The sequence below is a fragment of the Molothrus ater genome, chromosome 3 (assembly GCF_012460135.2).
Source record: "Molothrus ater isolate BHLD 08-10-18 breed brown headed cowbird chromosome 3, BPBGC_Mater_1.1, whole genome shotgun sequence".
NCBI lineage: Eukaryota > Metazoa > Chordata > Aves > Passeriformes > Icteridae > Molothrus > Molothrus ater.
Window position 1 is genome coordinate 48,350,208 of NC_050480.2, and position 24,447 is coordinate 48,374,654.

The window sequence follows — 24,447 nt, forward strand, 5'->3', positions numbered from 1 at the left end:
TGGATTTATTAATTCAGAAGAGTACTATGAAGATTAATACAAATTTTTTTAAATACCCATATACCCCCCATTCTCCCCAAAGCAAAACCAAACTCAAACTGAAGCAAAAAGTCAATCCTTCTGATTTTTCTGACTCTCATCAGAGTATGATCAGATCATGGTTTTCCAGCTAAGATTACCTTTTTCCATGCTGTACTAAAGGCAGCAGTGCTGCAAGGAGCATTATGACCACAAATTCTGAGTCCTGTCACCCCTTGTATGATCTTCACAGTGGTGGAGTCTGGAAAGAAGTGATTTATGAATGATAACTTTTAATGTGAGCCCATCCTCTATGTTGCTCCACTTAACAGGGCCGCCATGCGTGAATTAATGAGAAAAGAAGGTTTTCCTCTGTCAAAGGAGGTTCCCACATGAGCCTTGTGACTGATTTTATTTATCCTCTGTTGAATCACAATTAGAAACAATTGCTCTGAGCTTTGTTGCCATCTTGCTTCTTCATAAAACATGAGCTTCTGCTTTAACTGGGTTGCAGCAGGATGAGAAGAGCCTGCCTCTGGCTGGAGCCAAAACCAATTTTGCACTATGCAGAGGCTGACAACAGTGCTCTGAGGAATCAGATTTTTCTTATTTGATGTAGATGCATCTCTCATAATTTAGTGAAATTACATTTAAACTTATATTTAGAGAACTCATTTTGTGTTGGTCATTCAGGTAGGAGAATATATAATGTGGTTTTTTAGCACAGCAGGAGTTGAACTAATTTCTTGTAAATGTGAAATGGAGCTTTCCCACAGCTAGGAGTCATGACTGATACCTTTATGGCATTAATATTCACTTTGGAGATGTAATGACACCTTTAACCAAAATCTGATTCAGGAAAAAAAAAAAAAGCCAAACCAAAACAATCAGTTTCTCTTTTGTGTTAGATATTACTGCAATAAGATGGCTTCAGATTGTAGGAGAGTTCACTTAGGATGAAGAGTTCACTTAGGATGAAGTAATTTTCCAAAGTAAATTAGAATTATTGTAATATTTTCTGAGAGTAGATGACTTCAGAAAATTTGTGAATCTGGGCCATATTATCTCTGTTTCAGTTCCATCTGTGAACGGCAGAAGTTCCTAATTTGTAGATGTAGTATACCTTATTATTTATATAAAAACATCTGCATTTCTCGGAAGAAAGGCATTACATAAGAGCAAGAGAGGGAATTACACCTGAAATTACAAAATCCTTAAATAATATGTTGAAGACAATGATGCTTGATGACAGAATTAGGTGCTATGGAAATTAATATCTCTGATAGGAAAAGCCATCTAGTTAGTTTCCTGTTTCTAGACTAATTTTAGGTGTGTGCTTTTTGTGAGTCATACTTCTTAAATCTGACAAAGAAAAATAATTTTTACATGCTTTGCATGTAAAATGCAGATAAACTGGAATGTGTAAGTGAATTCCTCAGACAACAACCTCTTTAACTGTGGTATTGTATGGCTGTTAAACATTTTGGCAGAAAATATCCAATTAGCAATCCACAGTCAGGGGAGCCACTACATGAGAGTAGCCATGGGTCCTGACAACATTTTTTTGAGGCATGGGTTTCTTTAGTACCTTTTTTGCATTTCAAATATATACACATACATATATGCTATTAAATACTAATATTTCATGTTTATGGAGTGATTGGGAATTTGACAAATGTGCTGCTATCATCAATGGTTTTTTTCCCTAAGACAAAATTAAGGTAACGATAAAATAAAATTTACTCCCATGCTTGGAAATACTATTTTTGTTTCTCAATGGTTGCAAATGAAACACAATTTATGATGTAGTATGTACAAATGCTTTGTGGCTTGTTGGTGAGACAGTTTCCTACAACACTGCCAGTAATATAGGTTATAACCTAAGTTAGGTGTTGAATGCAAATGATCAGGAGAGTCACATAAGATGTGTGTCCCTGCTTCATTGTAAATGTTAATGTGGATAGGTAAGTGAATGAAGAATGATCCAGGGCAAAATGGAAATGCTTCTTTTTTACCTTTTGGAGGCGCTAGAGCAGTATTTTGCTGATGGAGCACAGAATTTCTTTCTATGGGAAAAATGAGCATTTACTTGATTGATATGCATCTTTAATTAGGTGGTAAAAAAGAACTTGGTTGAGTATATTTGGTTCAGTATGAAATTGGAATTGCCTTTGAAAAAGATACAAGAGAGAGCACTTTTTTTTTTTAGTCTTGAATTCCTCTTTTTACTGGTTGTAACTCATTCACAAAATAAAATGCCTTTCTGTTTTAAATATAATTCTTAGCTATTTTTTATTACTGAATTGTAAAAAAGGCTTCAAATAGTAAGCTGTCACAAAAACCCCCTAGAGTGCAGTGACATGTGCTACCATAATAGAAAGCTGCACTGATATTTTATGCCTACATCATTAATTAAGAGAAAAGGTGATGATGTCTACAGAGATTACCATAATTAACATTAAAGGCTGAGAGCTAACTGTCCCCTGTGCCTAAAGAATACTTGTGATATTAGAGAAAAAAATAAGAAATAATGAGCTCTGGAACAAAATTCATTGATTGTATTCTAGTAAAATAGTCCCGATCAAAAGGACTTAACATCAATAAGAGTTCACCCTTTGATTTCAGTACTTGGAGTTCTAACTGTGAAGTTATCTGCTCATTTTGTACATTAAGTAATGAAAATATTCGAAGGCACATTTTTTGATATGTTTATCCCATAAACTATGGTATCTGACTACTGCTTTGAATTGTTTTATTGTACTGAGCTATAGTCTGACACTAATATGAATTGGAACCATTGTTTCCTTACCAATGGGAATCACCTTTTATAGAATGGTTCAAAGGGTAATTCTATTTTTTGTCTTTGTGTGTCTTCATTTTTTCTACATCACCCCCAGCTGGAGCTGGGAAATGCTTTTACTAGCCTGTGTTGTGAAGAAAATGGATTTCAAATCAGTGTAAGAAGTGACACTCAAGCAATTTTTTATTTAAGTTCTTGAAAATGAAGAGGGAGTGTAAGGCAACAGGACCAGCAGTGAGAAGACAAATTATGAGGCTAGAATTTGATCCATTTTTAGTCCTTATTTGTTTTCATGTATGTAATTTGGGTGATCTCTGTGTTGGCTAACAAATGCATTTTTCTTCCTCATTTGTTGTCCATGCAAACAAAAAGCTTCTCCTTTCGTGAACTCCCCACACTGTGCCCTACATAATAATGTAAAACCAGGAAAAAATTATTCTCTTTTTCTAAGTTTTGTGATCTTGCTTAGGCAGGATGGCACTCAGCTGGGATAGCTCAAGCCAGGCTATTATTGAGTTAGCTACAAATCTCAGTCTTGTGAACTGTGAACAGAAATAGAGTTAGGATGTGCCAGCAATGCAATCACATGCCATGAGGTGAAATACTGTGGATGAACTAGATGGCAGGAACTCTCTTTTCAATTATTTTGATTTTTTGAGCATTAGCAAATAGCTGTTGCCAGCACAGCTCTGGTTCTCTTGCTGTGACCTACTGCCTGAGCACCCAAAAGGAGCTTGACATGGAAACTCCTGGATGTCACTCATTTCTAATTGCATTTCTTGTGAGTGCCATGGTAGCAAGGGAAATCTACTTTTAGAAAAGGTGATTTTTCCAGGAGAAAAAAAAGTCACCGAGCTTCTAGATGAAAGATTTTTACATGACTGTCACCAAGCATTTGAAGCCCCAGTATTACTTCCACCTCCCGTGACTGGTCTGTCAAACCTGATGAATGGCTATTAGCCAGCAGGCTGCCAGGTTTGTTGCTTTCTTCATTGACTGAGGGACACAAATTTTTGTCTAGGCTTTGGGATGAAGTTGAAGTAATGTCCGATGAACAGTACACTCCCTATGTGAATAAGCTAAAGAAAATCTTAGCATGGTGCCTGGTTAGTCTTGTGAGTTTTTTCTGGAGGTTTTTTCCTGTAGTTTTCTTTACCATTCTGCCATTCTTATGTGGTTTTGGCATTGGGTGTTTGAGAATTTTTTATTTAAAAAGATGATTTTCTGGAATGAGTATTTCGTTAGTAAAATGGCAGCAAGCACAGTCTGGCTGTTGATGAGAAGATGAGGCCTTTAATCAATTGGCTGGTAATAGGTAATATTTACTTAAAACCTGTTGATCTTTAAAATGGATCTTTTCATAGGTGTGCCTCTGCACAAAATGATTTCCTTACTTCTTAAGAAAAACTTAAAATTCTGTGTCATTCTGGGAGAAAAAAACAGAAGGAAGATTGGGAAGCCTCCATGGAAAAAGCTGGAGAGTAAACGTAGTTCTGTTTTTCTCTGTGGGATATAACAGAAAAATGTTGATAGTCCAGTAAGTATGAATTTTATGTGGGGTATCACTGTTAGGGAGCAGAAACTATTGTTGCTTCTAATTTCTCTGTGTGTTTTACTGTGTCTCCCTGCTGCTTGTTCGTATTTATTCTGGAGATTTTCAGCCCTTTTTCCTGCCTCTTTACTCTTTGAAATTCAGGTTGTCAGTGAGGGAGTAAAGTTCTGTCTCCATTGGAAAGCAATTTGCTGGTGTTGCTGGCTGTGAATGAAATTGACTGAGATTGTGAAATCCTGGGCAATTTAGCTCACAGCTGGGATGACAAGGAAGGGGCAGCATCACTCTCTCACTGAAGATGATGTTCCAGTTGTCTTGCAGATATTTATTTCCTCCTAGCTTTTACATCCATTTATTAGGTGCTGGTAATTGCTGGCATTTCTTAATGCATTTTATCCAGAGATAGCAGAACTCTTTCTGAAAAGCAGAAATTGTGTACACATCCTGATTGGTATTTTGCTTACCAGGAGGGAGTAAATTCAGATTTCTGGTTGTTGTTGGAAAAACTTCACTAACACAACTCTGTAAGTTACACCTGATGAATCTGTTGAACCAGAGATGTGTGTTTGCACAGTAAACCCACTCTGCCTCACCTTCCTGTGATTTTTTTGCAGGCACAGCTCCTAGGGCAGATTGGCCCAGCCACCCTGAGCTGACTCTTACAGAAAAAAAGCCTCAGAACAATTGAGTTGTTACTCCCCAAATGTGGAAAGTGATACCATCAGATGTTTTATTACTACCAGATGGTTTGGTGTTTACTTACCTGCTCAGCGTATACTATATTTCTGAAAGAGGTGATCTGAAAGTCAAAAAAATCTGAAATAAACAACTGCATAGTTATTTTAAATGAAATGGGAAAAACATTAAAGGTACTTCATTTGAAACAGTAGCAAGCTGTAGCTATCAAGTTATGAAGTTATCTTGAATAATTTTTGTAAATGCTGAGAGATATAAATGCAAGTTTTAATGCTTAAATGCTCCAGATATTTACAAGATAATTTAAAAAATGAACCTCCGTGTGAAAATATGAAGAGTCCTACTTAAAGGATAAAATTTTTTTATTAGAAAGGAAACTGGAATATAGCTCTAGTTCCTTTGAAGGGTGTCTCAGAAACATAAGTATTTTATTTCTCAAGAGTAAATAGAGATTATCAAATGGTTGCTGTATTTTCCCATATATAATTTTCTCTCTGTAAGGGAAAAAAAAAAACCAACAAAGAAATGAACTACATTTGTCTTCCCAGGGAACATATTAAGAGGCTGAGCTGAAAATCTCTTGCTCCCTCCTTTAATGCTTGTACTTTGGGAAATTTAATTTCAGGAGTCAGGTACATAATCCCTGCTGTTGTTCAGAAGTTTAATGTGTGTCCTCCCATGAACTGTGATAAAAATTGAGTCAAATGTCATAGACATTGCCAAGCTTTAAGAAATGTGTATTTCTTTATTGGTTCAGTAGACAGCATGGTTTATAAGTTTAAATGAAATGTCTTTTTTCTTTGATGTGAAAAATCTAGTAATAGAATATATTATTTTAAGCATCAAGAAAAGTATAAAGGCAAAATATGCATTTCAGTTTTAATACAGACACAAGAAAATGTGGAATATATAAAAAATAATATTTGAATAGGTGGTTGCTTACTTTCTCCCTTTCTCCCCTTTCCTTCCCTCCTCTTCCCTCCCATCCATCAGCTGTGGGTCAGCAATGAGGCTCTCTGTGACTATCATTCAGTTCAGGGCTGGATGCTGGGCACTACTACAAGGGGATTGATGTTGGTGGGCTTCTGGAGCCTTTTCTTTTTTAATTATTATTTTTTGGTTTAAGTAACTTCTCCAGGACTGCCTTTTTAAAGCACTTCAGAACAGTTCTATCCAGTGCCTTCATTTTGCCATGATGATCTGATAAGGAGGATATGCAGCTTCCCTAACAAAATAATTTCTCTAATGCTCCTTCTTTCTGTGGTCCAGCTGCCAGCTTGGAGGGTTGGCTGTGTGCAGACCAGTCCTAAAGAATGTTAGATACTGCTTTCACTGCAGAAGACTGAATTTCTCAGCTTCCTTATAACAATGAGTTGCTTCAATCTGGTGAGATAAAAGGGAAAAAGCTTCTCAAATATATCTTTAGTCTTGGTAATAAGGCTATCCAGTATGTTTAACAAATGTACAAAGTCAAGCTTCAGCTGATAATGTAAACACATTTAAACAAACTTTAGTAACAGTAGGTCACTTTAGAATATTTGTTCAAATGCTTGGAAATTTCAATTTCCAAACAGGCTCAATGATACTGCTAGGAAAAGAAAGAAGTCTGAAAGGAAAAGAAAGAGACATTTTCAAAAAATAGAGAACCCTTGGTAGTTCATGTCAGTCTTTGCGCTCCAATAAAAACTGCAGCATTGATTGTTCATAAATTTAACTCTCATGATTTTTTCCCATTTTGTCATCCAAGACTTCTTCAAGACATTCCACTATACTTTGTAGTTTTGTGTTAAAAAGATACACATAGGTTCTTCTGGAACATCTTAGTAGCTCCATTACCATCCCAGCCTCAATATTTGATGTTGGCTACTCATCCACCAGGGTTATTAATCTTATGTTTAGAATCTAGAAACCAGGTACATTATCTAAAATGAAGTTTTCTGACAATTTTTTGTGGTAGCACTATACACATGTTATTCCTCCGATTTGACTTTCCTGTGAGAACACCTTATTTTAGATGTTTATGTAACTGATGTGGTGAGGTTAATCCCATTTTTCTCCATATTTCTAAGATGTTTCCCCCAGCCTTTGCTGTTCAAGTTCATATCTGTCCCTCTTTAAAATTCAAGTAAATGAACTGATGTGTGTTTAGAAATTCTGGATAAATTCTGGAATGAACACAGATACAGAACTCATCAAGGCTGCTTGCAGATGGTACCACCAGGGATAAATGTACATCTTTCTCTGGCTGTTGGAGTTCTGAGAGATTCCATTATTTTGTACATGTGCATATGGTGCCATGTGGATCACAAGGCCACCTAGCAATAATCTGTGCTTTGCAATTATGCAATTTTCATTAATATGCACTTGTTTCTGAAGCATTGCAATGTATTTCCATTGATCTGAAATGCTACATTTTGAAAACTGGATTTATCTTTTATTGTTTTCCCACTCTAGATTACTAAGCAGCTGCTAATAGGTAAACTCTGAAAGAACACAAAATATATTTTTATTAATAATTCCCAAATCTTCTTGGCCATTAACCTAAAGTTCAGTTGTAGCAGTTTGAGTCAATTTTGTTGAAATGATTTAACTTACAGGTGCCAGCAGTGGCATCATTCCCATTGCTAAGCATTGATGTTAGAAATTCTCGTTCCTAATGCCAAGACATTCATGGTTTATTGCTGTCTGGCTGAGTTTAGCAGCCTGTTGTTCTTGTGTTTCCGGGTATTCGTTCTAATTCAAAACAAGTGGGAATGCTGGCAATCTAACGGAGACATATGTAGGAAGTAACCATTGGCAACTATGGCTGCATCAGACAAAATTCTTTAATTGGAGCATTTGGGCATTAATGCTCACAAGCCAATGGAGGAGTCCTTTCTTCCAGGTTGTTCAGTACAAGCCTTGGAACCTGATTCCCTTCTCAGGCTGTATTTCTGTAATTGGCACACTGTCTGCTTTCAGAGAATGTTTATAAAATGAAAGTGCAAGAAGAGTCGTTCCTTACAAAAGCAAATTTTGCTTTCTGCTGCATACAGTGTGCTCCTTAGGCATCCATTGAAACTTGTAAGTTTGAAAATAAATTCTGGCAAAGTCCTGTAAGGCTAGATCTGGACACCCTGTCCTACAAGGCATTGGCGTGCTTGTGAATCATTACTTTCTTATCTTCACAGTAGAAATACATAGAAAAATGTGACATAAAATATTTCACTTTGAATACACGGAGAATAACATTTAATCTTCCACATTTCAGTTCTGGCTGTGTGGGTAAAGTTTTGTGTGACCACATTACTTTAGATCATATCTAGACTAGAGACAAAATAGATTATAAAAAAGTATAAGAGATAAATAATTTGCTTTAAGCTTTCTAATGGAATGAAGTGAAGAAGGGAGAAGAGTTTATGCTGTGGGTCTTTTCACTGTATAGGTTTGAATGTACTGCAAGGTTGATAACAGCAATTCCACTGAACTTACAGGAGTATGTGAGCTTAGTTTAGAGACAAAATTCGAGAAATTTAATCTATTATTGTGTCTGGAGAACAAATATGCAATGAATGAGAGTGGTTTCCACAGGATGTGCAACTTTTATGCCACTGGAGTTGAAACGAAATAAATTGGTTTGAAAGGAATTCTGCTACCATAGTTTGACTACTCCTGGGATAGACAGCATAGTTTAATGAAGACTAAGAAAGAGGATCTATTACTATTTGTAAAAGACGTTCAGGAATTGCTACAAAGGAGGAAGAAGAATTATTGAAATTGAACCTTCTTTAAGATCAAATGGATATTAATTGCTTCTGAATGAATTTAGAGTGTAAATTAGAACAAGGTTTCTGTCATCAAAGGAATGATGTCTGAATTCTGGCATGACCTTTCAAATAGGGCAGGAAGGACAAGGAACCTAAATTATTTCAAGATGGAACTTGATAAATGAATATAGGTAGTGCTTCCAGAAATGGAAATTAAAGTTTATGATTATAGTATCATAGATCTTAGGCTCAAAGAGACCTCAGAAAGTATCCAGTTCATTTCCTTGCCCCAACTTAATCTCAATTACATTTAAATCATTTCAAGTTTATCCAGCCTGATCTAAAATATGATCTCATCTTAGTGATGAGACTCTATAGGCCAGTTACTCTCCCATCCAATTACCTCACTATTCCAACCATTAAAAAGCTTTACTAATGTCAATTTAAGTCTTCCTAGTGCAATTCAAGTTAATTTCTTCTTGTTCTCTCCACAGAAGACTTGGAGAACAAATTAGTATTCTACCCCTCTATGGCGCTTTAATATATGCTTGGAAACTCCTTTTTTCCCAGAATCAGAGTGGTTGACTTTGGAATATCTCACTATATTCATTCTGATATTAGTCTTTGGATCTTTCAGTCTTTGCTGGGAAAACTTGTCTTCTAGAACTCTGATTGTTCTGGCACTCTCTGCTGGGCTCTCCAGGTGTTTCTCTTCCTTCATCCCATTTTTCCTGATGATGGTCTATGAGTACTGAATGCAACAGAAGGATTATTTTGTGACTTTCAAGCATAGTGCTACTACTTATCCAAATACTATTGTCATTTTTGCAGTGTGGGATGTGATTTATTTCCCAGTTGTCTACGTGTTTTCATCAAATAAGTTCCCTGCTTTGGCAGGGTATAGGATGTTAGGAATGCTCTCAATCTCTGCATCTCTTGTTATGAGATGTTTTTTGGGAGTTTCTTCTAATAAAGCTCATATGTTCCTTGCAAGGGAGTGTTTGGGATTGCTGTTGAAGAGGAAAATGGGCCATAAAGAGAAAATTTTGTGGATGTGTAGACTAAAGTCTTATGTGACTTTAATTCTTCTCATGTGAATCTTTTTATCCTGTACCCCTGGTGACTTCAAAGCCAGGACAATCCTGAAGCACACATGGAATGCACCAGAAGGTTGTGAATGAGAAGAGCTGGGCTGTGCTTAGGATGGGCACATTTGCTCAGTGTCTCAAAACCTCAAGGCACCGTGGTGCCTGCTGTAAGAGCAGTTTGGTGGGTAAAGGGAGCACAATCAAACCCTTTTGCACCATCAAGCTGATGCTATGGAAATCCTTTCCTAAGACAGCAGAACCTGAGGGCAGTGCAACACTGGAACCACTTTGTAGCTGAATGTCTGGGTAATACTGTATTCCAGTTACAGGTTTGATATTATTCTTACCTGCTTTACTTTTAGCACATTGTCAGCTTGAGGTCAAACCTCAATGACTTATTTGCTTGGCAAATCAGTAAATGAGGTAGTTTTATGCCACAGATTTGTGAACATGGAATAAGTAAGATACTATTAAACATAAGACTCAGAATTCAAGGGCTTGAGAAATTTTGCATATTGCTAAGCTGACAAAGTGTTGTTCTAAAGTGATAAAAGCAGGTGTTTCTTTCTACATTCCAAGTCTGCTCCCATGTGAGAGGCTAGATAAGTAGTTCAAATTACATCTAAGTAGAAAATTTGCCAGACCTTAATTGCTTTTCATCAGAGTTCCAAATAAGAAGGAGAAGTAAAAAAACCACCTTGGAACTACACTGTAGCCTCTTTAATTCTCCTCATTTAAAGCCCTGAGGTAGAAATCTTAACTTTACAATAAACTGCACTCTTTCAGTGGTAAAGCAGAACAAATTTATAAGCAATGACTTGTGCTCCTTCTACATTTGACATTTAGGTAAGAGCAATTTTTTGTTCAAGAATATAAGTAGTTTCTACAAGGTCTGCAGCTGTGTCATTTCAGTGGGATATAGTTTTATCATGAATCAGTGCTTTTCTTTGGTGTCTTCTGCTAAGGTTATGGCCATTTATTCCATCTTTCTTGATAAGAGTGGTCTTATTAAGCCTGTTTATTCTATCTTGGAGTCAGACCATAGCATCATCAAACCTTGCTCTCCTGCTCTGGCTGCTACTTCTTGACTCTGTGCTGGGAAATGAAGTGTGTCTGACTGTTCCTAGTCAATCCTGCTTAAGTCAGGCCTCTCATCAAGAAAGGTCCATCAGTTTGTCTTCTGCAAGGAGACTTTATCAGTAAATCAACAGGAGAAGGGATTAAGATCACACCATTTACCGTTGTACCCTATGCAATATGCAATGAAATGTCAGTGTCATAACCTCCCAGTCCTACATTATTATTTCATTGGCAAGGAGGCATTTTGCTGAGAGATCTTTCTGTCCTTTGTTTAAGCAGACTATAGTAAAACCAGAATTCCTGTGCAAGACAAACAAGGGACTCCTCTGTTTTGGTACCTGTCCATGCTGTCCATATTTTGGAGGAAGACACAAGATTAAAAAATTATTTAAAAATGTTGCCATTTTTCTCATATCTTGGTAGTTACTTTATAGGTGAAGCTATATGGAATTTGATATTCTTTATGTCTTTTATTTAGATAAAGCCAGTTGGTTTGCCCTTTTCATACATATGATCTTTAAACAGTTGTTAAATTCCCTCCTAAGAATGCTAAATCCTTAGTCTGCCCTCATTTGAAAGCATTTTCACAAGAAATTGCTGGAATCTACTGAATTGATTTTTAATATTTTCATTTTTCTGTATCTTTCTTGATACAACAAAATATTAGTAAAAAGTTCAAAGTTTGAGTGCATAGAGTAGGACCAGTGATTTTTAGACCATTACTATACATTTTTTAATTACCTTCAGTTCACTTCTTGGTACAGGCTCATATTTCCACTTTGATCTCTTTATAAAGCTATGCTTTCACCAAGTGTCACTACAAGTAGGTATTGTTTCCCATTCTATTTGATTATAGTTAGCTTAACACACAGTGATATGCATGTGAGATTATTTATTCCAAGACATACTTCAGAGATGCATTCATCAACTGTGAATCTCATCTGCTCTTCTGCTGCATATTCATTTAGTTTAATTTGATACCACTGGCAATTGAAACTAATAATGGTTTGGGCAAACTTTGGTCTCTCCTTGTTGAGTAGGTTCATCTGTTTGGAAAGGTCTTAACCTGAAAAAGGAATCCCATGTTGAATATAGGTCAGCAATGACATGCTGTAGAAGAACTGTCAGGGAACTTGAAAGAGGGATAAAGCCTTTGAAGCACAAGAAGTAAGTAATCTTTGGCTCTTCTCAGAAATGAACTCTTTTCAGTACTGGGCATAGCATTCAAAAAGAGAGAGAGTCCAAAGGCAAACAAGAGTGATCAGATGCTTTGAATATTTGACAAGTGTGTGTGTGTGTGTTTGCGTGTATGTGTGAAGAATGCAAAGCTGTGTGGAAGTGTGTTAGTAACTTAGAGAGAAGTAAAAGGGTATTACAGAGTGGAAGGAAATAATCTGTTCTTTGTGTCCATTGTGGAGACAAGAGGGTGTGTCTGTAAATTTTTTTCAGAGGTGAGGATAGTAATCAGTGTGTTTTCTACATATCAAAGAAAATTTGACATGCTCAGATCTTCCAATGGAGAACAGAATTTGGTAATTTGAAAATTCTTCTCTGTCTATGAATGCATTTCAGGGCATTAGACAGCAATCTAAGTAGTGTTTCCAGATTGCTCTGACAAAAGTACAGGAACCTCATCTGATTTCTAGGAAGTGCTCACTGACACAGGTTCAGAGAAAAGAACAAGGAAGGCTTGGAAGAGAGATGTCTAATTTGGTACTTCAGGGAAGGCACACACAGACCTATGAATAAGCTGCTATATGTTGTTAGAAGTATGCCACAGGCAAAAGAAGGAGCACATAGAGGATGATAGTTCTGGGTCATCATAATCCAGTGGTATTGCCATTTAAAGTGATGTGCCTTGTCACAGGGCAGAGAATACAGAAAAGATGAAAGAGCATCTCAGCTATAGCTGAGGGTTTCCTTTATTCTCACTTTAAATGTGCCCAAAGCAATACTTCTGGAAATCTCTTTTTTGTGTCATGTGAGACAGGGAACAGACATCTGGTCTCTGAACTAGTTTAAATTTGGCTGAAAGTTGAAAATTTCTATGAAGCTTTTGGTTCAGACAGATCATAATTTTTGATTAAAAATCCACCTTATAGAAATTCTGAATGAGTTCCTACTGCAATGCCATCAGGGGAGGAAATAGGAATGCAGTTTAATTGAAAACAGACTCTAGCAGTTCAAGTGCTGCAAAAATCGTCTGTAACAGAGTTGTACTTCAGGCCTATATTCCCTTTGGGCTGCTTGCTTGTAGTGGTACCAGGGTAATAGCAATACATTGGTGCAAAAACACCACTCCGTATGCCTAGAAGCAACACAAAATTCTGGGGGTAAATTCACTGAATTATATATGTTGCTCTTCTGGGAATGCAGAAGTTTTACTGCAAGTTCCATGTAGCTGAGGTTGCACACTATACCTTACTAGGAAATAAGAGTCTTGAGGAGGACAGAGTCAATTTAATCATTATTTTGTTTGTTGTTTCAGCTAAATGGCTTTGTTTTGTTACATGTGTATTTTAGTACTTATCTCACTGTCATCAGATGCTTAATGGGATCTAAGGAAGTCTGGTGTAGAAAAGTGGAGTGCAAGCTTTAACACAGGCTACCCCTTCACCTGGCACTGAGGGATGATTCAATCCATCACTTTTCATTTAAAATAATAGACTGGACCTTGGTCAAAAATATCACTGGTATAAACAAATGGAATCATTGATAGATCATTGTTGCCAATAACCAATGACAAATACCCTGCTATTTTTTCTTAGTTTTGCAAAGTTCTCTCTTTTGATTAAAGCTGGCAACTATCAGGATAAAAGGACACCTGTCAGTACTTGATAGATATTCTTATGAAATGTGTTCCTAAAGTGCCAAATCCTATCCTTTTCTATAAGAACTGTAACTCTTAGAGGGTTGATTAATTTTAGGGTGCATTCTAAGATGCCTTCTCCTGGCACAATGATGATTGCTCAGATCTGGATGCAGTACCTAAGTCATCCCAACTTGCAACTCAGCATTTTAAGGAAATTTCAATTTAGGATCTGTTTGTCTCAAAGCATTATTAGCAAAAGTAAAACTGGAGTTGCTGAAGAGGCAGAGTAGACACTGGTGTCATGGAGGAAGAGCTGACTGCCTGATGCAGTAGCCTGCTGTCTTCCCCTAGGTCAGGTCACCTTCCCTGGAAATCACATCCCTACAAATACAGTTGCTGGCCTGGTTTGGTACTGTACTAAGTCTGAGAGGTATGGTGTGTGATGCTTTGTGAACCAGCCTGAAAATTAGTCTGCACCATTAAAAAAAATTCCCAATGCTAATTTTTCACTGCCTCAGACTCATTTTCTCCTTAGGGATGGGGAAGAACATTTGCAAACACATTGATTAAATGGAATGCATTTGGTATTTTAGATGTATTCACTCTGAATTGTTGTATATAATATAACAATGTTATATACAATTCACTCTGAATTGTCATTGTAATCCAGACTGTGCAGGGTCCTGAGGGGAAGCCAACAAACACAATATATGTCTACATCATTAAAAATAATTTACCTGTGCTGGAAAAGAAGTGTACAAGTGTTTGCAGCGTGTTCCATATTTACTCAGGGGTAATGATAAATAATTGTTGGTTTTCTCAGTTTATAAGTCAAAAAGCAGGATTTAAATATGTCAGCCTTCAGTCTGGATTCTGTAAAAATAAACTGAATAACATTTCCTTAACATTTAGTCCTTGTTACCACAACCTCAAGCTTCTCACATTAATTCATCCATTGGACCCCTAAAAGTCCCTTTAAGGTAGGTAAATATTGTATCCATACTGCTGGTGGGGAACTGAAGTGTAGGTAGGGCAGGCTGAAAGTAGCTGACAGAAATTACCTATAAAAAAGGGCTTATAGACAATCTTCAAGTCTTAATCTCAGAAGATCACTAAATAGTGTTGATGTATAAATCACTCTCGGTGATTTCTTCATTGATAAACTGTCTCTGAATTGACCATGTCTTCTGGAGCCAAACATGGTTTATTATCCTTGATGCAGAGCGTAAAGATGTACAATGACAAAGTGCCATTTTTATATGAAAGCAAAGTTTCAAGCAGAATTTTGCTAAAACACCATCCTGTTTTGATATTTTGGGAACACCAAAGGGGTTCAGCTGAAAAGATTAAAGGTCTATTGATCACTAATAATTTCCTAATATTTTTCGATGTGCTTAGGGATCACATAATCTGCTGCTGGAATACACCCACATGTGAGCTGGAAAGCAGTGGCTGTCAGAGAGCTCAGAGCACTGTAACTTGACAGTTTAGAGGGGAACATAAAAGAACTTTCTTTCCCATGCCAAATGGTCTTGTGGCTAAAGTCTAGCTACCTACTGAAATTTAATGGCAACTTAAAGAAGGACATTAATGATTAACCTAATGATATAATTAAAAGTTATATCATCATATAACTAAAAGTTATATCATTAAGGAAAGAGATGTAAAAATGAAATTACCATATTCTTGCTTGGTTCAGTATGTATGTTTTCCTGATCCTCAGCATAATGAAACCCTCAGTAGGGCTATGAAAAAAATCTCTACATAAAATATAGCTGCTAAACTCTCCATTAGTCTCTGTACTCACACATGCACCAACCCCTTTATTACTTCCTTCTGATGTCAGAAAAAGGTAAGGTTTGAACTAGATAAAGCCAAATAGGAATATAGGTACTGTGCAGTAGGATTATCCTAGAAGTTTTACATAAATTGGCTGATAGGAAAGCTCTGCAGTATTGTTTTCTGCATGGTAAAAGGGTGGTTAAGCCTTAGCCAATAAGACCAAGAATGACAGTTTATTGTAGGTGGGTAGATAAGGGGCTTGTAGACCAAAGTCAAGGCCACATCTTGATCCTCTCAAAGGCTAAAATTTAGGACTGATCATAAAATAAATTCACAAGAATTGCCTGTCCTAAATACATCTCTTAGGTCATTTTCTGAATGCCTCCATTAGTTTAGTTAATTGTGGGGAAAGACAATGATAAAAATTTGGTAAATTCTTCAGATTGTTCAGCAAATGCAATTAGTGTTCTGCAATACAGGAGGTCTTGTCATGTACAAGACCTGTTAGGCTGCAGAACAAAATAAACAAATGGTCTGTATCGCAGGGGTCTTGCAGATAGCACAGCTGTGATGTTCATCCATTAGAAAATCATTAGGGAAAAAATGATATAGCATTGGTTTACCAGTAAGCAAGAGTACTACTCAGAATTTTATTTATCTCAGGAATGCTTTAGTCACTTTTAATTTAATCAAATCCTAAAAAACACACGTTTTTTCCTCCCATCAAGGTAATTTAGTGCATTAGATGTTTCACAAAGTATCAAGTGAATTACATATGTATGAGTCTCCAGGAAAGCCTTTGAAGGAAGGGTACTAATGTTCTTGCTCTTGAAATAATATCCTCATATTGTCACAAGTTATTAGTGATATTGCCATTTCTCTGTCCCAGGAATGGAGTTTTGTGGCCATTGCTCATCTCCAGCCATTTGTCAGCATCTGTTAGAGCCCTGTAGCTCACACTCAGCACCTTGAAATGCCCTAATCATGGTGTCAGGTTCCTGTGGCAGTCACTCGCTCAGGTTGGGATGGGGGTTGCTGTGGGCTGGCATGTGGGAAGGGAGGCAGTGAAGGAGTTGTTGCAGTGGAGCTTCACCTCTGATCAGTGGGAATGCTTGAGCTGGTTATGTTGGATTTTGGGCAATTCTTGAAAATGTATGTGAAACAAAAGCTAAGTCAAATCTTTTCACGTGATCTCACTATTGGAACATGGTTGAAATGGTTATTTGCTATGTAATATATTTGTTTAAATTGGTCTCAGTTACCACATATTGAGATCAAGTGTTTTGTCCCATTGAAACAGTGGCTGTTAAGGCCAAAGGCTGTGTTTTTGTGGCTAGTAGGCAACTCACCATGGAAACAATAATAACAGTTATTGTTATAGCAATAACAATAATTACAAACAGGAAACAATAGTAATTAGTTCTTCTTGGATCTGAATTTTTATTTTTGATAATATTGCAGTACTAATATAGCAGGAATTAATAATGACAGTCAATTACAGATCTTAATTAAATGCTAGTACCTATTACTGTGAACAGTAAAATGGAAATAGCTACCTGATGATTTAAGAGTGGTTTATAGGCTCCTGAAAAAAACACAAAAAATTTCCTTATTTGTTGCTGAGGTTAAAATTGGGAAAGAACATAAGGCATGCATGGCAGACGTTTTATTTTTGAGGATCTTGCTTTTGTTGTAGATTTGCATTTAATAGTGTTTGCTAGGTTTGTAGTTAGTAGAGCTACAGATTTGTTGCAGTTAATAAGGTTTGCAAAGTTTTATGCTAAATGCAGGGATATTTTGTTTAGCTTGTAGATTACATGTTCAAAATTGAAGTCAATGGAAGCATAAAGAAATGAAAGTATATCACTAATAATTTGAGCATCTGAATAATCCATTGTAGATGCCATCAGTTTAATTGCATATGCATATTAAAACTGCTCATTTGAAAACAAGTTTCTAAATATTCAGTTTATAATGTCAACATCTGTTGAAATATACAATAGTTTTATGATAATTAGCAATGGGACAACCATAGAAGTCTTGAAGTTTGATTTAGATAAACAACCATATTTCTGCTACTTTCCCATCTTACATAAACCTTGTTTTCCTGAAAAATTTCTGGTCCTTCATCCCTTGAGGGAAGCTATACATGTGTTGTAATTCTGTATTTGATTCCCACTAGCCTCCAAGAGATCAGAGAAAAATTAGAAGAAAATGACTCATTAATTTTCAAGTTTCATCACAGAAGGGCTGTTCAAAATGCTTTTTTCCCTACTTCCCTCATTATAGTGGTAGCTGAAGAGTTGGATTACTTCTTTCAGTTTGACTTATTACTAAGAAATGCAGATTTAGATAATGTGAATTCTTTAGGCTGTTTTGTTGTTGTTTTTGGTGGGATTTTTTTGTTTGTTTGGGTTTTTTTGTTTGTTGGGTTTTTTTTTCTTGTGTGTGTGCAAATTGCGTGAATCTTCAGAGGTTTTTCATTTGAATTCCTGATGTTAGTAAGCTTCTACTTCAAGCTTAGTGATTAATGATGCATTGGAGACCTGTGCTATAACTGTGCTCTGAAATTTTTTCTCAGTACGTCTGGCTCTTTGGTGTAGTCTAGGAGCTTGATCCCCAGTGTCAGACATCACCAACTCAACTGTAACAAAATAAGTTGTAATGAAACAAGAAGTTTCTTACTGCCTGACATGAAAAGTCTGTGCTTAGCAGTGTTTGTGTGATGATGTCAAGCAGGTTTGGAACAGGAACACTGCTGAACTTGGCAGTTTCCTTAAGATACTGTAATCAACCCCACTCTTTTCTCAATGCTAGGATTCTGCCAAACATCTGGCTGGGAAGTTGCCCTCGGCAGCTGGAGCACGTGACCATCAAGCTGAAGCATGAGCTGGGTGTTACAGCTGTGATGAACTTCCAGACTGAATCTGACATTGTTCAAAATTCCTGGGGCTGCAACCGCTACCCAGAACCCATGAGCCCCGAAATCCTCATGAAACTGTATAAGGAAGAAGGTCTTGCCTATGTCTGGCTGCCAACTGCAGACATGAGCACTGAAGGTAATGCTCATGTCGCTCTTGCAGTAAATTAATAGCAACAAACACTTAGAGTTAATAATCTGTCACTGTCATGACAGCTGGGGGAGGGGAGAGGAGATCTGTGCACATTTTGCATGAAAATATAGCTGGAACACGAGGTATAGTTTCTTTTTGTGCTTTCTTTAACAAATTATTCATATTTTCTTGTAGGCAGAGAGGCCATCTGAAGTACTTTGTGTCTGGCAGTATTATTTGTGTTTGTGTTTAAAGCCATCTGACATCAATAACTGCTTGACTGTTTTTACTTTCTGCTTGAGTTCAGCCTATATAATGAAAATATGCTGTGTAGGTGGAAGACTGCAAGTTTGCAGAGCAGGGCAGCTTGCCACCTTTGCTGACTAAAAAGGGAGAGACAGTGCTGTGTGTCTGCTGCTCCCTTCCCAAAACCCACTTTTTCTTTAACTGTAGTATCCCAGTCTGATGAAACTCCATAGCAACATTTGTATAATAGTTGCAATTAATTGAAAATACTCATAGCACCTGAGCTGTAATGTCAGTTACTAGTACTTTTAAGTCCTTGCTTGGAATGCTCAGTTCAAAGTCTTGTTTCCAACCAGAAGGTTAGAAAGTGAGCGTGTTTTCATGTGAGCAGCCTGCCAGCAGAAGCGACTGCTTTCAACACAGGGAAATAACACCGCCCAAATAGGTAACTGTCATATCAGCAACAGGACATCAGGGAAGACAGGAGACCTTAAAACAGGGATCTGAAAGGGCTTAATGTCAGTGCTCATATGTGCCACGAGGAGCAGTTGGGCTCTGCTGCTTGCAGCTCTGTTTCCCAGGATAGCCAGAAGAAAAGTGTCAGAAAATATGGTGTGTTCATCCCTTTGAGAGTGAGAAGCCTATTCTGTGTTGTTTGACTGCATGCTTAGTGCACAGTGAAATCACAACAGTTTTAAGTTGTACAGTAAAATGTTGTTCTGCTCTCCCTCCCTCACTTACTGAATTGACGGCCTTCATTAAAATGCTTTGGAAATCAGCAGTCTATAGGTACCTCACAAACTTCTGGCATTAAAAAAAAAATCATTTTTGGCTCGCTAACTTTAATGCTATGTAAGTTGTGCTGTTCTCTATAATATGCTTCCTTGTCTCAGTTCCTTTGAAAATGAATGTGCCACACACATCTGATGTTATCAGAATGTATATTTAGAAATGACTTGGGGCATTTTACAGTTTTGTGTGATCTGATTCTATATTGCAAGGAAAAAACAAGTTAGCCTAGAAAGTCATTTGAGAAAAGAAAGAAAAAAGTGCAGTATGTCAGGTCTGCCATTATATTTCACAATTCATCAGGCTGTGCAGGGATTCTCAGCCATGAACTGACTTTGTCCAGTGCAAATGAATGTGCCTTGTTTTTAACCTTAGGAAGAATCCAGATGTTGCCACAAGCTGTCTGCCTGCTGCACGGGCTGCTGCAGAACGGACACACTGTCTATGTCCATTGCAATGCTGGTGTGGGCAGGTCTACAGCTGCTGTCAGTGGCTGGCTGAGGTACGTGGTGGGATGGAGCCTGAGGAAGGTGCAGTACTTCTTGGCTTCCCGGAGACCAGCTGTCTACATAGACGAGGAAGCTCTGAATCGTGCTGAAGAAGATTTCTACCAGAAATTTGGGCATCTTCGTTCCTCATATCAAATACATGAATAGAAAAGCAGCAGAAGAAAAGGAAGGTGAAGAGGAATCCTTACATTTGAACCTCAAGGACTTAAAAATTTCTGTGACTCAGGCACCCACCTCACCTCTTCAGATTAAAAGCTTCTTGTAAAAGTGATGAGAATTTTGTTTAAAAAAGTGCCTTAGAGTTTTTTATTTGCTTTCTTTAAGCTGACATGTTTCCTGTTTTCAAGCCTTTTGGTGCAATTATGAGACCTGGAAACTGCAAAGGGAAACAAGATTTTCTTTTAACTACTTGCCTATAGGAACTGAGGTTTTAGGGTAGACGCTTAACAAGATGTGAGGTGAAACAGAGTTGGCAATAAAAAGTGAGAAGAAAAAATTACAAAGATTGACTGGATTAAGATTCAGGTTAGGATGGAGCAGATCATCATCATAATTTCTATCGGTTTATTCTTCAGTGAAATCTCATTTTTTCCAACTTGTTCCTCTAAAGATGCAGTCAGTGACAGAGTAGTTTAAGTAATAAATATTGATTTTCTGAATACTTAATGGAGAAACTATTGGATATGAGCTGTTTATGGAGAATGTCCAAAATAATATATTTTATTTATCCTATGCTTCAATCATCTTGAAAAGAAAAATGTTTATTTAAGTTATTATATGTGTGGTTTTGACCATGACTTCATTTCTGTTTTTTTTAAATAACACTGCCTGTTTAGAAAATGGATGAGAAAATAAAGACAAAATGACTATTCCAGCAGCCCATTTTGTCATGTGTCTTTGTCTCTCAATTTCACAAATAGCAAAAAGAGTCATAACCCATATTTCTATATAGAAGTGGAACCAGCCACTTTAATGGTGACAGCCCATGTCTTGTCTTGCACTGTGTCGGTTTGACAGGAAATCTCAAAAAACAGCGCAGCAAAGGTGTGTGGACCATATGGCACCTCTGGTACCTTCAAAGACTAAAAGAGGTGTTTCTTCTCCTAGCCCAGAGCAGAGAGAAGAGGGAGTGTGTGAGTGCTCCTGTCTGGCTGTTGGGGTCACAGGAAAATGTGCAGAGCTACCGCTGCGTGCCCAGGAGTTAGCTCATTTTGACTGAGTTTAAAGTAAAATTGATGAGCTTTTGTGACCATATTCTCCTTAAAATCAAGCACTGAGAGAAGGAAAATGGCCTGAGAAACAGAGAGTACAAGTTGCTTAAGTTCTACATTTCTGCTGAGATTTATTTGAAACCGCAAGCTTAAAATGTGTTTCCAAGCATCCCTGACAGAAGCCCTTTCCTCCAGATGCAACTTGTAATACATGCTGGGGCAAATACTTGCAGATTTCATTCTTGTTCCACATGTAATGTATATATATATATATATGGATATATATATAGTTTTAAGGCTCTTGGGACTGAGCAGTGCATATCATGGCACAAACAGGTAAGTATATGACTAAGTACAGCCACTCTCTATTGGCTACTTCCTAATTCTGATTATATTGGCAATGGAAGCAGACTGATGTTTCATTTGTAGGGCAGGAATCCATAAGACACAGGAGTCACAGATTCAAGGATGCCCTAGCAGGCTGTTAATTCATTGTTTACTGTCAATTCAGCAAGGGGTTGTTGATTCATTGCTTATTGCCACTTCAGTTTGCTTTTCTGCTGAACTGCTTGGGAGCACACATCATAGAGATTTCATTAGCTCATGAACTGCGTGAAAGCAACTTGCCAACATCACACTAACAAACAATGCAAAGAGATCCCAGGAGGATCCCAGGGGTTTGCAGTCCCTTTGCTCCTATTTGTAGCATCCTTTTTTTCCCCTTGTTGCTACCTTCCTGCATTTGTCAATGAAGACCTCTCTGTCAAGCAACATTCATTCAAAACCTTTTCTGTGGAATGCAACTAGGAACTTAAATGCTAAAGGAATCATTGCAAGAGACAACAGCAACAGAAAAATCAAACCTATAAGAATATTCAATTTCTTCAAATGTATAATTACATAATAAATCTGTATCTAGAGATAATGTATTGGACTTCAAATTTGTAATGTGTTCTTATGCTGATTGGATCATTAGCTCTTTCCACAGGCTAACCTCTTGATGTAATTTGGATGAAAGGGTCAAGACAGGCTCTTGTTTATGTACTTGTATATTTCCCTGCTACTTTAGTCCTACAGCACTACAAAATTTAGAGAAAAAGAGCTCCTATAAAAAGAATTAGAATCAGATAGACAGTAATGATTATTTTGGAGGGGGCCCAAGAAGCCCATAATAATGGGAACCAGGTTAAAATGTTTTGATAACTCATCACAGAAGAGCATCAGTTGGGGAAAACAGCTATGATGCTGTGAGCATCAGTATTCTCTGCCCTGCTAGAGCCATGTTTTTACCTCCATGAAATTAAAGGATTTGCTGCTTGAATTGGAAACATTTATAACTCCAGGTAGTTAGAGTGTCTCAGTGTCATTATAAGGCCAAACAATAGTATATATTCTTTCCCAGGGTTATGCACATGAAGGAGCTAAGCAATTCTCTTACAAGTGATTTTGTAACAAGCACAGCTCCTTGAGGGATGGGTTTGGCTTTGAGGGGTATAGTTTTGTGAATATTTTTCCTTTGGACATCACAAAAGTACTAGTGACAATCTTCTGCAGGATATTTTTAGATTGGTGAGGCAAGCTGATGAAAGGGAACTGGTGTGTCTGGTGTGACTATTGAAAACCTTCCTTTCACTGTTACTCCTTACTTGCTGTTTTGCACTTTGAGCTTTGATATCCCTTTGTTTATGTTGTAAGTTTATGATTTTCCCTCCCAGTACAGCAGCAAGCACAAAAAAGCTCTGGCTGCAGGTGTGATACCAGGATGTTCTCCATGGCTGAAAAGTCTCAAACCTGGCAGCTGAGCTGTATGTGCTGCACAAAATCATGTGCAAAACAGTCTCTCTGTTCTGGAGTGAAACTAAAATTTGAGACTGCCAGTCAAGCCCACGTGGGTAAAGGAAAGGAAAAAGGCTGTAGATTGTGCTGGATCAGGTAATAAACATCCCTATTTAAAACAAGAATGCAAAATGTCAGAGTTATTCCATTACCTATCATGATGGCCTTTTTGAGCTCTAATCTATAAAACCCACTGAATTTACTGGTCTGTAACTGAGGAAAAAAAAATCTAAAGTAGCCAAAGACATTTGCTCTAAGTGTATTAGCGTGTTACTCCTCTTATTCTTCATAATTAAATTGCAGTGAGATGTTTCAAACCAATGATGAAGTTACCAAAAAAATTATTCTTAAAAAAAATATATTGTGCAGCAGAAAACAATGAGAAAATACTTAGAAGCATAATAACTACTGGAAAAAGCATATATTTGGCAAGCAAGAATTACCTTCTGGAAGGATAATGAACATCAGGCTGCTGTTAGCTAAAATGGAATTGGATTAATGCAGCAAAAGATAGCTGAATGTCTCCAACTCTGTTTATATTCTCAGTGGTAAATCACCTCTGCAGATATTTCTTAAAAAGTATTCTGCAGGAAAAAAACCTGTGGTTTATTTTCCATTTGAATCTAATGTAAAGGGTAATGGGCTGCTCTAATGGAGCAGACTGGGAATGGTAGAAGTAGAAAGGAATTAACAATTTTTATGTCTTTCAGCAACAGAATGACATCACCAACAGCAAGACCAAACCATGTGATTTCATAATTGATCTGCTTCTTAAATTATTACAGGAAAGCAGTATTTTCAAAGGCAATGACATTACCATATATTAGGATAATTGCAGGATTTTGATACAAGTAACCAAAATACATATTGTTGGCACTTCAGTTTTGCTAACAGTCAACCTATGGGGTGCTCATTCTTAATTAGACATATTTGCTCTTCCTTTCACCTCAAGGTCTTTCATCAGAGTCCTAAATAGTTTACTTTTTAATTTTGTGGCTAAAAAACTTCCATGTTTGTAAGAATGAGTAATGAGTATTTTATCAAACCCTTTTTACATACTGAGACTTGTCTTATGAAGTAACAACTGCTATATCGTGTAAACTAAAGATGTTAACTAACTTAACCTGACACGATTCAATCTTTTTGTGCTTAAAGGTTTTGTCTTATTTGGGAGATTGAATTTATAAAGATTGCAGGATAATGTCTGTGATTTGATAATTACTTCATCG

The 24,447-nt window shown here is 37.1% G+C and overlaps 1 protein-coding gene across 5 annotated transcripts in view; it reads left to right on the plus strand.

The window, feature by feature from the left end:
• The window catches only part of EPM2A (EPM2A glucan phosphatase, laforin), a 35,053-nt gene extending 14,005 nt beyond the window's left edge, over positions 1 to 21,048 (plus strand). For 3 of the 5 annotated variants that reach the window (XM_036380393.1, XM_036380389.1, XM_036380390.1), the window contains exons 3-4: positions 18,392 to 18,633; positions 20,038 to 21,048. In XM_036380393.1, the coding sequence (XP_036236286.1) occupies positions 18,392 to 18,633; positions 20,038 to 20,318 (523 nt within the window). In that variant the 3' untranslated portion in view covers positions 20,319 to 21,048. Of the gene's footprint in view, positions 1 to 4,257; positions 4,356 to 12,020; positions 12,148 to 18,391; positions 18,634 to 20,037 lie in introns of those variants that run through there. The other 2 variants (XM_036380392.2, XM_036380391.1) reach the window with 2 other exon arrangements.
• The last annotated feature ends 3,399 nt before the right edge of the window (positions 21,049 to 24,447 follow it).